The sequence below is a fragment of the Typopeltis vanoorti genome, chromosome 13, assembly GCF_054136105.1.
Source record: "Typopeltis vanoorti isolate ZY-2024b chromosome 13, IOZ_Tvanoo_1.0, whole genome shotgun sequence".
NCBI lineage: Eukaryota > Metazoa > Arthropoda > Arachnida > Uropygi > Thelyphonidae > Typopeltis > Typopeltis vanoorti.
The window spans coordinates 126,526,052-126,541,321 of NC_143561.1; the positions used below are offsets into that span (position 1 = coordinate 126,526,052).

At 36.6% G+C, this 15,270-nt stretch overlaps 1 protein-coding gene across 2 annotated transcripts in view; it reads right to left on the reverse strand.

Moving 5' to 3' along the window:
• Nucleotides 1-9,322: 9,322 nt before the first annotated feature.
• Nucleotides 9,323-15,270, reverse strand: part of LOC150100524 (cobalamin trafficking protein CblD) — a 164,710-nt gene continuing 158,762 nt past the window's right edge. For both annotated transcript variants that reach the window (XM_090402901.1, XM_090402903.1), the window contains exon 8: nucleotides 9,323-9,694. In XM_090402901.1, the coding sequence (XP_090259027.1) occupies nucleotides 9,485-9,694 (210 nt within the window). In that variant the 3' untranslated portion in view covers nucleotides 9,323-9,484. The remainder of the gene's footprint in view (nucleotides 9,695-15,270) is intronic.

The window sequence follows — 15,270 nt, forward strand, 5'->3', positions numbered from 1 at the left end:
ACTGCATATTTCAATAATAATAATATTCCAGATGACTAGAGTAGAGCTCTCATAGTTCCCATCTATAAAAAAAAGGCAAAGCTGAAAGTAGAGAAATTTCTCTGTAATTCTCAAAGTGTTGCAGGCAATATTTATGCAAGCATACTTGAAAGAAAGAGAAACATGGAGAAAAATAAGCTATGTTCGGGCCAAATGGGCAAAAAATTGGAAATGCAGTAATATCCCGACTTACGTGAATCCAGAGTTACGCGGTTTCTTATATGTATATATTCCCGTCTTGCTTCACCACTAGTTGTATCTTTCCGGCACCGGCCGCATTCGCCAGTGTCGCACATGCTGCGAACAAGCACGACGTGTTTCGCGTGGTCTCCATTCATACACGATTTTTATAGTCTACAAACCTTGCGATTGTTTAATATTATGTTCTTGATAAAAATTTTATCACATAAAAAATAGTAATGTCGTCCAAAAGAAGCAAGTCCGATTCTTCTACAGCTAGCAAGAAAAGAAAAACATTGACTTTGGAAACAAAACTCAACATTATTAATGATTTTGAAGGTGGAATGAAAATTTGTGAGCTAGCAAAGAAGTTCTATCTACAGGAATCCACAATAAGAACAATCATAAAAGATAAAGAAAGAATTCTCGCTATTGTGAAAATATCCAATCATTGAATTCAAGCATAATTCGTAAATGTCATGGGATGATTGGTGAGATGGAAACGATGCTTAAATTATGGTGTGATAATCAAGTGAGATTGAAAAAATAAAAAAATTATTCATTGAAAAATCAATTGAATTCGATAAACCCTTATGTCTGGCCTATATAGGCTACGAAAATGCATTTGATTCAGCTAAAACATCTGCAACACTAAAAGCACTTGAAATCCAGCGAACTGAGCAACCACATATTGAAACACTAAAACATATTTACAATAATGCAACTTCTGTAATTAAATTATATATAAACAGTGAAAAGTTCCCAATACAAAAAGGCATCTGGCAAGGAGACACCATATCTCCCAAATTATTTACAGCTGCAATAGAGGAAGTCTTTAGAAGCCTTGATTGGGAAACAAAAGGAATAAACATAAATGGAGAAAGACTGCATCATCTGAAATTTGCAGATGATATTGTCCTAATAGTAGATGATCTGGAAGAAAGGCTAAATCAGCTAAATGAAGCCTCCAGAGTAATTGGATTGAAAATAAATAGAGAAACAAAATTAATGATGAATAAATGTTGTTTATTATTTTAACGGTATAATAGAACACAGAAACTAAGTAAATAATTAATTTATTAACTTGATGCTGATATTTCACTGGTATTATAACCAGCATCTTCAGAGCACAAAAACACTGTTTGTCATAATACGCGAGACTAAAACAACATGGTGTACTTAAACAAAATTGTAGCAGCAACACAAAGACTAGAGTCCTGATTTTGGTGCCCTCTATCTGAAAAAAAACAAAAAAAAAAACGCTATCATATATTACTAGAGTGCTAGAAAAGTGCTAGTTTTTTCTTAATATGACTGTCTCCCAGATCTTTGGCAAGTTAATACAGCCATATTTGTTGAGATTTGGAGTGTGTTTTAGGGCTTCTGTCGCCTCTAAGAACAATCTCTCTGATTTATATGGGTTTCTGTGTAGTACTTTTGTGTTTTTCCAGTTGATCCTGTGTGCAGGGGTATCCAGAGCATGGTCTGCTAGGCCCGACTTCCCATAATGATAATTCCGGACATATCGTTTATGTTCGCTGATGCGGATATTCACAGTTCTTCCTGTTTGACCGTAGTAGGCTTGATTGCATGAGCAGGGTACTTGGTAGACTCCTGGATGTGATAAAGGAGGAATGCTGTCCTTGGGTGAGCGGATGAGGGTGGCTAATTTGCTACATGGTCTGAATGTAGTGCGTAGTTTATGTTTATTGAGAATTCTTGAGATCTTTTCGGATGTGCCTTTAATGTAAGGGATGGTGACTGTTTTGTTGTAGTTCTCTGTGGTGGATGGTGGGAGGGGTTTCTTAGGAGTGTTTAGTATTTTGTTTATTTTTTGTGGATTGTAGCCGTTGGCCAAGAAGGTGTGGCGTAAGTGAGTCAGTTCAGCAGTAAGAGCCTTGTCATTTAAACAGATTGCTCTCGCTCTATGGGTTAGCGTTTTTAATATGCCATATTGTTGAGAAGGATGATGGTGTGATTGTTTGTGTAAGTATCTGCCTGTATGTGTGGGTTTTCTGAAAACTGAAAATGATAAGGAACCATCTGGGAGACGTGTGATGAGTGTATCCAGGAAGGGCAGACAGTTGTTGGCTTCCAGTTCCATGGTAAAGTGGATTTTTGGATGTTGACTATTTAAATGTGCTAAGAATGTTTTCAATGTCTCAGGACCATGTGGCCAAATAGCAAGCACATCATCAACATAGCGTAGCCAAAGTGTTGGTTTGAGAGTGGCTGTATTGATTGCTTGTTTTTCCAGGTGTTCTATGTAAAAGTTGGCTGGGGGGGGAAGGGGGGGAGCCCATGGCTGTCCCATCAATTTGTTTGTATATGCATGTATTGTGAATTTGAACTATTCAAATTCACAATGCATGCAGGATATTTCATATGGAAATGGAAAATATACAAATTGATGGGACAGCCATGGGCTCCCCCCTTCCCCCCCCAGCCAACTTTTACATAGAACACCTGGAAAAACAAGCAATCAATACAGCCACTCTCAAACCAACACTTTGGCTACGCTATGTTGATGATGTGCTTGCTATTTGGCCACATGGCCCTGAGACATTGAAAACATTCTTAGCACATTTAAATAGCCAACAACTGTCTGCCCTTCCTGGATACACTCATCACACGTCTCCCAGATGGTTCCTTATCATTTTCAGTTTTCAGAAAACCCACACATACAGGCAGATACTTACACAAACAATCACACCATCATCCTTCTCAACAATATGGCATATTAAAAACGCTAACCCATAGAGCGAGAGCAATCTGTTTAAATGACAAGGCTCTTACTGCTGAACTGACTCACTTACGCCACACCTTCTTGGCCAACGGCTACAATCCACAAAAAATAAACAAAATACTAAACACTCCTAAGAAACCCCTCCCACCATCCACCACAGAGAACTACAACAAAACAGTCACCATCCCTTACATTAAAGGCACATCCGAAAAGATCTCAAGAATTCTCAATAAATATAAACTACGCACTACATTCAGACCATGTAGCAAATTAGCCACCCTCATCCGCTCACCCAAGGACAGCATTCCTCCTTTATCACATCCAGGAGTCTACCAAGTACCTTGCTCATGCAATCAAGCCTACTACGGTCAAACAGGAAGAACTGTGAATATCCGCATCAGCGAACATAAACGATATGTCCGGAATTATCATTATGGGAAGTCGGGCCTAGCAGACCATGCTCTGGATACCCCTGCACACAGGATCAACTGGAAAAACACAAAAGTACTACACAGAAACCCATATAAATCAGAGAGATTGTTCTTAGAGGCGACAGAAGCCCTAAAACACACTCCAAATCTCAACAAATATGGCTGTATTAACTTGCCAAAGATCTGGGAGACAGTCATATTAAGAAAAAACTAGCACTTTTCTAGCACTCTAGTAATATATGATAGCGTTTTTTTTTTCAGACAGAGGGTGCCAAAATCAGGACTCTAGTCTTTGTGTTGCTGCTACAATTTTGTTTAAGTATACCATGTTGTTTTAGTCTCGCGTATTGTGACAAACAGTGTTTTTGTGCTCTGAAGATGCTGGTTATAATACCAGCGAAATATCAGCATCAAGTTAATAAATTAATTATTTACTTAGTTTCTGTGTTCTATTATACCGTTAAAATAATAAACATGTTCGACGAACACATAAGTCTGTCAAAGTTGAAAACAATTAAATAGAACAAGTTACTTCATACATATGTAGGCTGTTCAGTAAGTAATAAGACTATATTTATACAGAAAACAGATTACCTTTAATCGTCATCATTTACATGATCTTTTTCGAAGTAACTACCATGAGATGCGATGCATTTGTCCCAACGTTGCGTCCACTTCTTAAACACATGTGAAAGTCCGTTTTTTGAGAGTTCTTTCAAAACTGCCTCCGCAGCTTTTACACATGCTTTGTTGCTTTCGAAATGGCGGCCTGTTAGTGGTTTCTTGAGCTGAGGAAACAGCCAGAAATCGCACAGTACGAGATCAGGACTGTATGGAGGGTGTGGTAGGATATCTATGTTCTTCTGCAAAATGTCCACCACACAACCAGCAATATGTGGCCTTGCATTATCGTGGTACAATAAGAAGCCATTCTTCAGCAATGGACGCTTCCTTTTGACGTGATGTACCATTGTCTGTAAAACATCTGCATAGTATGAGCCATTTACAATATTCCCGGGTTCTACAGTGTGTTGGTAAACAATGCCTTCGTAGTCAAAAAACATTATGGTCATAACTTTACCAGCCGATTTTGCAGTTTTTGCTTTCTTGGGATTAGGCGAAGACGGATGCTTCCATTCACTGCTTTGTTGTTTCATTGTAGGGTCATGTGATACAACCAAGCTTCATCTGCTGTAATGATGCGTTTTAAGAAGTTGTCGCCTTCTTGTTCCAGGTCTTTCTTTCCATTCTGGGCACACATCCACTCGATGCTGCATTTGCTCCTGTGTCAAGAGTTTGGGAATCCATCGAGCGCAAACATGTTTCAGTCCCAAATGGTCAGCCATGATTGAGTGAACACTTCCCACAGAAATATTCAGGACATGCAGCTGGCTTACTGTAATTCTGCGATCCTCCTTGATAATCGCTGCTGTGTTGATCATTGTCTCTGTGATGGACGTTGAAGGTCTTCCCTCACGCTCAAGATCTTCTACATTTTGCCTTCCTTCCTTAAAAGTTTTATGCCAGCGAAAAACACTTGCCCTCGACATTGCTTCATCGTAGAAAGCTTCGCGTATCATGTTAAAAGTGTCCGATGCCTATTTTTTGCAAACGCACACAAAATTTAATTGCATAACGCTGTTCCAAGGACGTTTCCATTTCAACGACTGGTCGCGGCTCGCAGGCAAGCCGAAACAAGTTTGCGTTTAGTCACGTGGCACATCAGCCCGTATACGCCATCTATCAACTTCGTTTGTTAATACAGACAGCAACATTTCTTTATTCCACAGAAATTAATATTGTGATGAGTGCTTTCGCGACAGTAAAATTAGTCTTATTACTTATTGAACAGCCCTCGTATATTTGGGCTAATTGTTAACCTTTGAGCAGTGCCAAAGAAAAGAGATTGAATGAAGAATTCCCCTTGGATGGATGGCTTATGGGAAAATGAGAGACATATTCAGAATTGATATCCCTATGAGTCTAAAAAGGAAAGCTTTCGACCAGTGCATACTTCCTGTTCTAACATATGGAGGAGAAACATGGACTTTAACAGAAGCCCTAAACAAAAAGCTGGAAACGACAACATTGCATGGAAAGAAGTATGCTAAAATTAACATTAAGAGATAGGAAGACAAATACCTGGATAAGATCTCAAACAGGTGTCATGGATATTGTAAAATACATTAAACAGGCTAAGTGGAGATGGGCTGGCTATATTGCCAGATGCAGTGATGGGAGATGGACTAGAAAAATAACAGAGTGGAGAAGAAGGTGGAGGGATGAACTGGAACAAATTGCAGGAGTGAGATGGATGGGAGAGGGGGAAGACCGTCCAGCAGTGGACAGAACCAAAAGGTTGAAGAAGAATCAAGTGAGAGTAAAAAAATTGTCCAGTTGATGAAACGACAATATGTAGCCAAGTCAAGCTGATTTTTGAGAAGCCGAAGAAGAAAATTTCGTGGCCAGTAATGGTTGGTTCAGCCGATTTAAAAATCTCTGTAACTGGCACAGCATCGCAGAGAGGTGGCAAGCGCTGGTAAAGAGGTTACCTCTTCTTTTCCTGAGACACTTAAGGCTATCATCGAGGAAGGTAGCTATAGCAGTCAAACCATATTTAATGTAGAGACCGACTTGTTCTGGAAAAAAATGCCTAGGAGAACTTTCATCGCACGTGAAGAAAAAACGTTTCCTGGCTTTAAGGCTTCCGAAGACCGGTTGACAGTAATGCTTGGTGGAAATGCAGCTGGTGATTGCAAGTTAAAACCTCTCTTAATTTATCGCTCCGAAAATCTAAGAGCTCTAAAAAAAAATCTAAAGCTGGCTTGCCAGTGATTTGGAAGTCAAATTCTAAAGCTTGGGTGAAAGCTTCTATTTTTGAAGACTGGTTTTGTCACCACTTCATACCTGAAGTTGAACGTTATTGCCAGTTTAAAAAAATTCCATTTAAAGTTATGCTCATTATTGATAATGCACTTGGTCACCCTCCTGCAACTTTTATTGATTTTGATCCACGTGTAAAAGTTGTTTTCTTGCCTCCAAATACAACCAGCTTACTTCAACCGATGGACCAAGGAGTCATCAAAACATTCAAAGCGTACTACACATGCCGTTTGTTTGCAAGTCTGAATGAAGCTATGAAGCAAAATGAACAACCTGTCTGTTAAAGAGTTTTGGAAATAGTTTAATGTTTTAGATGCTGTAAGGATTATCGGAGATTCTTGGAGTGAAATTTCCCGAAAAATCTTGAATGGTGTCTGTAAAAAACTTTGTCCATCCTTTTTTAAATGCGAAACAGAAATGTTGCCAGAAACTGATCAAGTTGCTGAGACAATAGAAGTTGTCAACCTTGCTAGGCAATTAGATTTAGAAGTCGACAGTGAAGATGTCAGCGAGCTGTTAGAATCGCATAACAAGGAGCTTACAATCGATGAGCTCATAGAGATGCGTGAGCAAAGCACTACTGAAGAGACTGAAACCTCAGATCCAGTTCTACCAGAAAAGCACATGACAATTGCAAAATTAACAGAAGGTCTCAGCTTAAGAAAGGTTTACAGATTTTGGAGGACATAGATTTTAACGAGGAATGAATTGTAGCCACAAGGCAAGGAATAAAAAAAATCACTGGCTTGCTATAAAGAAATTTTGCATGCCAAGAAAGAGACATTATGCCGTCAGATGAATCTATTAGATTTTATGAAACCATCGACATCGAAATAACTTTCTTTTTTTTTTTATGCACGAAAAACTACAATTATGATTATATAGGTGTTTAAGTAATCCTTTGGTCCCAATTAACTAATATTTTGTATGTTTGTATATATAAATTAAATGCAAAATTATACCCCGAGTTATGCGCTTTTCGTTGGTCCCACCTACCGTGTAACTTTGGGGTTTTACTGTACTGAACTATCGAGTCAAGTTATCGGTAGTTGCGATGCACCAAACACAGATGCAGTTGATATGTAAATATACTCTTGACATTCCCTGGGATGCGTATATAAAGGCAAACGAAATTCGAATGCAAATTGTTTATTGCGTTAGAATGAAATCCAGAGAGGACTTTGAAAAGGGGCATGATTGTTGGATCCAGGATGGCAGGTGCATATGTGACCAGAACAGGCTCTTTGTTTATGTCAGCATGGCAGTCAATAGGACAAACATTAGTGAAATGCAATAGTGGACAAGTGCTTACTGCAAAAGAAGGATAAATTAAAGATACCAAGAAATTATATACCTGGTTTAATCCGTTATCCAAGTGTAAGTAAACAAAATTTGTGCCTGAAGTATTTTCAGGACGTCCAGCAAGAGAAGGATGTTTGAGTATTAGTGTGCTGTGCCAAACAATAGGCTGGGTAATAGTGTGAAAAACCCATTTCAACAAAACTGTACTTGGATATTACGGTTGGGTTGCTTTACACAAGCCTCTGATCACTCCTGTCAATGCATGTTGTTGTGTCCAGTGGTGCAAAGATCACAGGCAACGGAGGGATGTGATATGGTCCAGTGAATCCATGTTCACACTTTTTGCTGCAAATGGATGAATGCGTATGGCATCAGCCAGAGTGCTTGCTTCCAGCTGTGAAAGGTTTTGGTAGTTCTGTAATGGTTTGGGTCTATGTGTGTTATTGGTAGGCAAAATGGATGCTGCACATTATTTTTCAACCATAAGTGATCATCTTTATCCCATGTTGACACAATTTTCTCCTATGCAGCCCCAGCCACATTTCACAAGGTGATGTTCCCATTCATTGAGTAAATGTGGTTACCCAGTGGTTTGTGGGTCACGATGGTCATCCCAACTGCCAGACTTAAATCCAATAGAACATTTATGGGACATCTTGGAGTGAGCTCTCAGAATTAAATTCTTTAACATGAACACATCCTTTAGTACCAGGAATTTACAGAGCACCAAAAAAATCCACAAAAAGGATATTCTGTTACATCCAATTGTGGATGGGAGAGATTCCCTGACCTCAGACTTGAAGTATTTTTATGTTTTATGGAAAAGGTAAAAGTTTTAAATAAAGAATTTTCAGACATCCTAGCAAGTTTAGATGCAGTCGGTCTTTCCATCTATGTACCTAGGGATGATACAGTGGATCTGCTTTGAAAGTTTCTCCCACTGGACAGACTATTCAAACACTTCATATTATAGGATAAATATTGGGAACAGAAAAAAAGAAAGACTTGCCATGGGTTACTATCATGAAAATATATATCATACCATGTAGAAAATTTCAAAACGAATGCTATTGAAAACTATCACAAGAAACCAAAAACTTAGTTACGTTACACTGTTATTTTATTGTTTGGTCAAGAACGACAGATGACTTGGTTCACTTTAAAGATTATCTGAACAGTTTGCATCCTAACATAAAAACTGTTCAGTGCTGATTCACACCATCACTCATTGCAAAAGACAAGCATGATTAAAACATTACAAGACAGAGCATACATTTCCAGTATGTCAAAAAACAGGAATGAGGAAATGCACTACCTGAGATATACTCTCACCCTCAATGTATATGAGCCCAAGACAACTGAAGTACTCTTTTTACTTGAACAAGATTTTAAGAATGCAATCACATCATATCTCCATCATCCCATTAAAAAAAAAAACAGGCATTTGAAATTCATTGCAATTGTGGCATTTGCCATGTAGGCCAGACTTGGAAGATGGCGAGATTCACTAGTCTGAACATGTAAAAGACATCGAAACGAGTGAGCAGCATAAATCAGGTTTATGTAGGAATTCATGGCCTGAGATTAGGAAATACTAATGTTGATTCTCTTGAGGACTACCTTTAGTTTCGATTAAAACAAAAAAACTAATTTTTCGACAAGTGTCTTCTTGAATTTTTGTGTATAATTGATTAACAATGTTTTAACATTTTTTCTAATGAATGATATTCTGTCACCAAAATGGAACACGGAGATTTTATTAACAAACTTCATCCCAACAGGAATGAAATTATACATTTTTTTTTAAGGTGGCAAATGTTTTGCCTAAATGAACATTTCTGAAAACACAAATATTCCTGGGAAAGGAATTTAAGGAATTCTACAAGTATATACACAGTTTAAGCTATGAGATTAAATTATGTTTATGTAGTATATTCTCTACTTCAGAACTTTTCATGGGAGCATTGGTAAACAAACATCCTACAAATGTCCTTGTACCCCACAGGTGATGTGAGATAACTTTACAGCAGCCAAGATCCTCAACATTGAATCCAAAGTAACGATACCTTTCATCTGTTTCCAGTAATGTAGCATTAGTATATGCTCCAAAATACTGAAAGGGAAAAGTAAAACGTTTTATTAGTTGAATTCTACATGTTATATCTGTTTTTTCAAAGAAAGTGAAATAAATGCAGAATTTGTTTACTGTATATAGCTAATGAATGATTCTAACCTATTCTAAATTTAACTGATTGTCCCTTTCAAAACACATTAACTTGATAGAGGAAATCTCATTTTACATTCAGCAAAGAAGAAAAACTAAATGTGTGTATACCTTTTATTTGTTTTAGGAACAAATAAATCACTTATTAAAAAAACCTTCTTCTGATCTGTGCAATTAGACTTATTTGTGCTTATGGGAAGAGGTGGATGCTTTTTTTTTCTTTTTTGAGGTATTAGGGAATGTAACTGACTCTGTGAAAACAAAAAGAAGGGAAAAGTTGGAGATCTAAACAGCAGAGTAGGAAATAATTACCAGATGTATAAAAATGTTCTGAGAAAATAAAAGCTAATAATAAGTACCAGCTGGATTTCTGTTCAGGACATGGACTAGTCATTGCTAACATGTTTGAACATAAATTCACATGAAAAGAAAATGCATCTTATTGACTATGTTACTGTTGAGAAGGATAAAATTTAATTTCATATTGAAAATAAGCGTGCATAAGTTTTAAAGGAAACCAGAGCTTGAGCAGCTTTCAGAAGCGAACTGTAGATACAAACATTCAAGAAAAAAAATGAAATCTTGGAGATTCAGCCAGAGAGGCATGTCATTAGGTTGTCTGGAAGGACATAAGTTTTAAAGGAAACCAGAGCTTGAGCAGCTTTCAGAAGCGAACTGTAGATACAAACATTCAAGAAAAAAAATGAAATCTTGGAGATTCAGCCAGAGAGGCATGTCATTAGGTTGTCTGGAAGGATACAAAAAAAAAAAAAAATGTATTGAAAGTAAGTCAATCTTGGAGATCAGAGAAATTTGTATGAAAGTAAAGCAATGTGTAAAATTAATCAAGTCATGGGAAGATTATGATAAGAACATAGTAAATAAATATCAGGAAGGTGGCAAAACATTGTGAAGGCTATTGAAAAGCTTCGAAATAGAGGAAAGAGTACTCAAAAGGAATCAGATAATAAAGGTGAAATGAAAACAGAAGATTATTCCAGACATCTACAATATCTATGTTGAAAGATTGCTAAATGAAAAAAGCGGTGAGCGCATGACAGTAGAAAACACTCGAGAGAAATGCATTTCAATTCTTGAAATGCAGCTGAAATAGATATTTGACCAGAAATGCTTAAAATGGAAGTATAAAAGTTTTGCAGTTGCTACTGCATAATTCAGAGGAAGGTCGCATTCAAGATGATTGGAGTAGAGCTCTAATCATTCCTATTTATAAGAAAGGGAATAAATCTGGAAATTATAGAAGAATTGCTCTACTAAGTGTTCCATGTAAGATTATGACAAACAGTTGAGAAAGATCATGGATCTGTACTTAGGTTTTATAGATCTGGAATAAATGGAACATTATACAGAGCAATACATCGTCTATATTTAAGTTGTCAAAATTGAAGGAAATACAGGAAGATGGTCTGATGTAAAATGAGGGGTAAGACAAGGATGCACATTACCTCCACTCATATCACATAAAAGAAAGTGGCATTAGGTCTGATATCAGAACTGGAGATATCAAACTTAGCTTTTTGCAGATGATGTTGTACTTCTAAACACATCTAGTGTAAATCTCCAGGATTCTTTAACTAAATTGACTAACAGCTATAACAAATTTAGAATGAAAATCAGCAATAAAAAGACCAAAAATTATGAAATCAGACAGGACCATAGAAAACTTCAGCTGCATTCTGAATGGAGGTCCTATAAAACAAGTAAGATATTTACAGAGAGTTTTGAGAACAAAATTAGACAAACTAGCAACATGCCAGTATGGCTCTGAGAGTTTGATTAGAAATAAAGCACTTGATCAAAGAATACACTCTACAGATGTGAAGGTTCTGAGAAAAATAAAAGTGAACAGATAGCAGAATCAATAAAAATGAAGATATACAAAAGGAACTTGACGTTAGCATTCAAGAATATGCAATCTAAGGTGTTACACAGTCACGTAAATAGAACGATATAATAACAGGTATTTGATGGCAGGAAGGAAAACCAAGGTCTAAGCTGATTGATTCAGTCAAAAGTGCTTTAAAATCATGTCATGCAATTTTAAATATTGGAGTGCTGTGAGAAGTAACAGACTAACATCATCAAATTCCTGATATATACCCTCAAGGGATGTACAGGATATGATGGTACTATATATCATGTACTACAATTTTCTTCCAAGTAACAGATTAACTTGGAGGAAAATTGTGGATAGGAGATTATTAATAATGTAGTGATATCATACTAGTCTGAATGCCTGTTGAGGGTAGATACCAGGAAATTGACATGCCCATATATAGGACATAAGTCAAGAACACAGTAACATACAGTTTATTTTTGAATGTACTCTGTTTTCTTTCTCCCTGAAAAACAATTTGGCATTTATCATCATCAAATTCCTGGCATGTACACTCAAGCAGTGTACAGGATATTATGATAGTGCTACATAAAGAACTTACTTCCTATCAACAACTTTCCTCCAAATCAATCTGTTGCCTATCAAGACTCCAACATTATAAAATCTTATATTTCTATCTTCTAAGGCACATTTACTGTATCAATCCAGTTATATCTTGGTCTCTTCCCTGCCAACATGGCAGAGAACTTGTTTTGGCTAATTAACTCTCCCATTCTGTTTTAAAGTGACATACAACCTGATAATATCTCTGCTAACACATTCCTGGATGCTAACAATGTCAAGTTCTTCCCTAATATCCTTGTAGTTTTATTTCTAAACCAGCTCTCAGATCTATAAAAGTTAAAAAATCAGTTTGAACAAAAAAGCTAATTTAATGTTTTGACTAATGTGTCTCTCTTATTCCATAGAAATTTGTTCAGCTGAATTCCTACCATACCAGCTTTGTTGACTGTTGTCTATTTTCAAATTTAATTTACCATCTTCGCTAAAAAATTGTGTCGAAGTAGTTGAAATGTTATACTTGTTCTATAGGTTCTCTATTCCTAATGTAGTTGATATTTTCAAGGCTTCTGCCTATTTTCATTGTCTTTGTCTTGTTACTGTTGATTTTCATACGAAATTTATTACAAGTTATTCAGTTTTGTCAGGGAATCCTGTAGACTTGTCCTGGATTTATTTAGGAATATAACATCATCTGCATAAAATAAAGAGCTGAGATTAACATCTCCAATTTTGATATCAGGTATAACACTGCTTCCTTCATAATGTGATCCATATAATGAATAACAGAGCAGATGATGTACATCCTTGTCTCACACCAGATTTAACATTAAACCATCTTCTTGTACTTCCTTCAATTCTAATTGCTGACTTACAATTCAAATAACCTTAAGTAGTATTGCTTGATATAATGCTCCATTGTTACCATATAATGGTAGCATTTTAAATAGCTTTTCTCTTGTCATGTGTCTTTTGGAAGTCTACAAAACTCAAATACAGATCATTGTTATTTTCCCACGATTTTTCAACTATTTGTCGTAAAGTCAAAATCTGATCTGGACAGCCTCTATTTGGCCTGCATCCAGCTTGTTCTTCACCAACCTTTCCTTCCACAATTCTTCCCAACCCAGTCCATACATCTTTATCATCTCTAATTCCCTTTACTGTACTTTCCTCCATTTCTGAACTTTTTCAAGTATACTTACACAAATCTTACCGGGAACAATCAGTAGGGAAATACCTCTGTAATTTTCACATATTTCCCTTTTTTATATATGGATACTATGCAAGATCTACTCCAATCATTTGAAATTCATCCCTCTGTCCAGGCTTTCTGAACTATGCATTACAGCCACTGTGAGACTTTTATACCTTCATACTTCAGCATTTCTGATTAATATCAACTACTACTCCTGCTTTTCCACATTCCAGGCCTTTGATGGCTTTTTCTACTTCAAGTATGGATATGTATTCCTGACTGCATGCCTGTTGAATGTTTTTTTACCACTTTCCCAAATGAAACAAGCAGCAATAGTAATTACTCCATACATCAAGAATATGTATTTCTCCAGTTTCATGTCACCTTTGGCATCTCTAATTCCTTTTACTGCACTCTTTCCTCCAGAATATTTTGCCACCTGATGTTCATTTTCATGACTTTTGTTTAGCTAGTTTTACAGTGTTTAGCTTTCTTACATTTGTCTCTGTATTCTCTAAGAGCACAAGCTGACTACTTATTTGCCAAGAACTTTTGATATGCTTTCTTCTTATCCTTCACTGACTCTGTAAAGTCCTATGTCCACCATGGAATGCTGATTTTTCTATACTTACAGATGTCACACATGCCTCTCTGGCTGAAATTCTTCAGGATTTGCCACTGAATCTCCAAGATTTGTTTCCTGTTCTCAAACTCTTTCATTTTTTCATGAGTAATGTTTGTGTAGTTTTAGTCTACAGTTCACACCTGAGAGCTGCGTAACTTTTGTTCGCTTTAAAACTTACATTTTCTTCTTTTCTATATGAAATTCAGTTTCAAATTCTCTGTACACTGGTGTCCTGCACCAGTGAGGAAACGATTTTCTTATTCCTTGCTTCTTTTCTCCATGTGAATTTATGCACATTTTTATGTTGGAACATTGTGTTAGTAATAACCAGTCCATGTCCTGAGCAAAAATCCAATAAGTATTTGCCATCATTATTAGCTTTGCTCTTTTCTTCAAATTTTCCGAAAATATTTTTGTATGTCTGAATTGTTTACTACTCTGCTATTTAGTTTCCCAACAAGGACCAACTTTTCTTTTTTCATGTGCCAGTTACTTTCTCTAGAGCTTCAAAAAATTCCTTTACTTCTATCTTAATAGAACCTTCTGTGGAACCACAGGCACAAATAAGTCATGTCCAGTTCTCTATTCTGATATTTGCTCTCATCACTCTACTTGATATTGCCTGCCATTCAAGAAGTTAGCCTCATATTTAGTGTTGAATACTATGGGTACTTATCTTTTTCCTGATTGTTATTGCCTGAATATAGCATTTTATATGTATTGCTTAGAAAGATCACACCAGTTTCTTTTTTGTTTCAGTCACCTGTATTATATCGATCTGGTACTTAACTAATTCTTCAGCCAGTTCCATTTCTTTGCCATTTAGACTTAGGTTCATAGTACTGATCTTGAAACCTGGCGATGTTGAGTTGGGATGTGTTTCAGGATTTGTTCCAGTAGCTGACTTTTCGCTGTTTGCTGTACTTCCCTAAATTCTGTCATCGTGTACCATCATTTTACTTGGGGTTTAAGCCAATAAGAATACAATTTGGTCGGCAAAATCCAAAATTGCCAGCCCATCCTTGTTTGTTCTTCAGTATCCAGTTGATACCTGACAGCATGCACCACAAGAAGGTGAGGATTGGACATTAGGTCAGAAGCCCTGGTAGGTTCTCTTCTTCTATTATTAAGGTCTAAGTTTTCTGCCCTGTAGAGAGCCGTTGTTGTAGTATACTTTTTTTGTATAATTTTATTTTTACATTTAAAAATAATCAACGTCATTA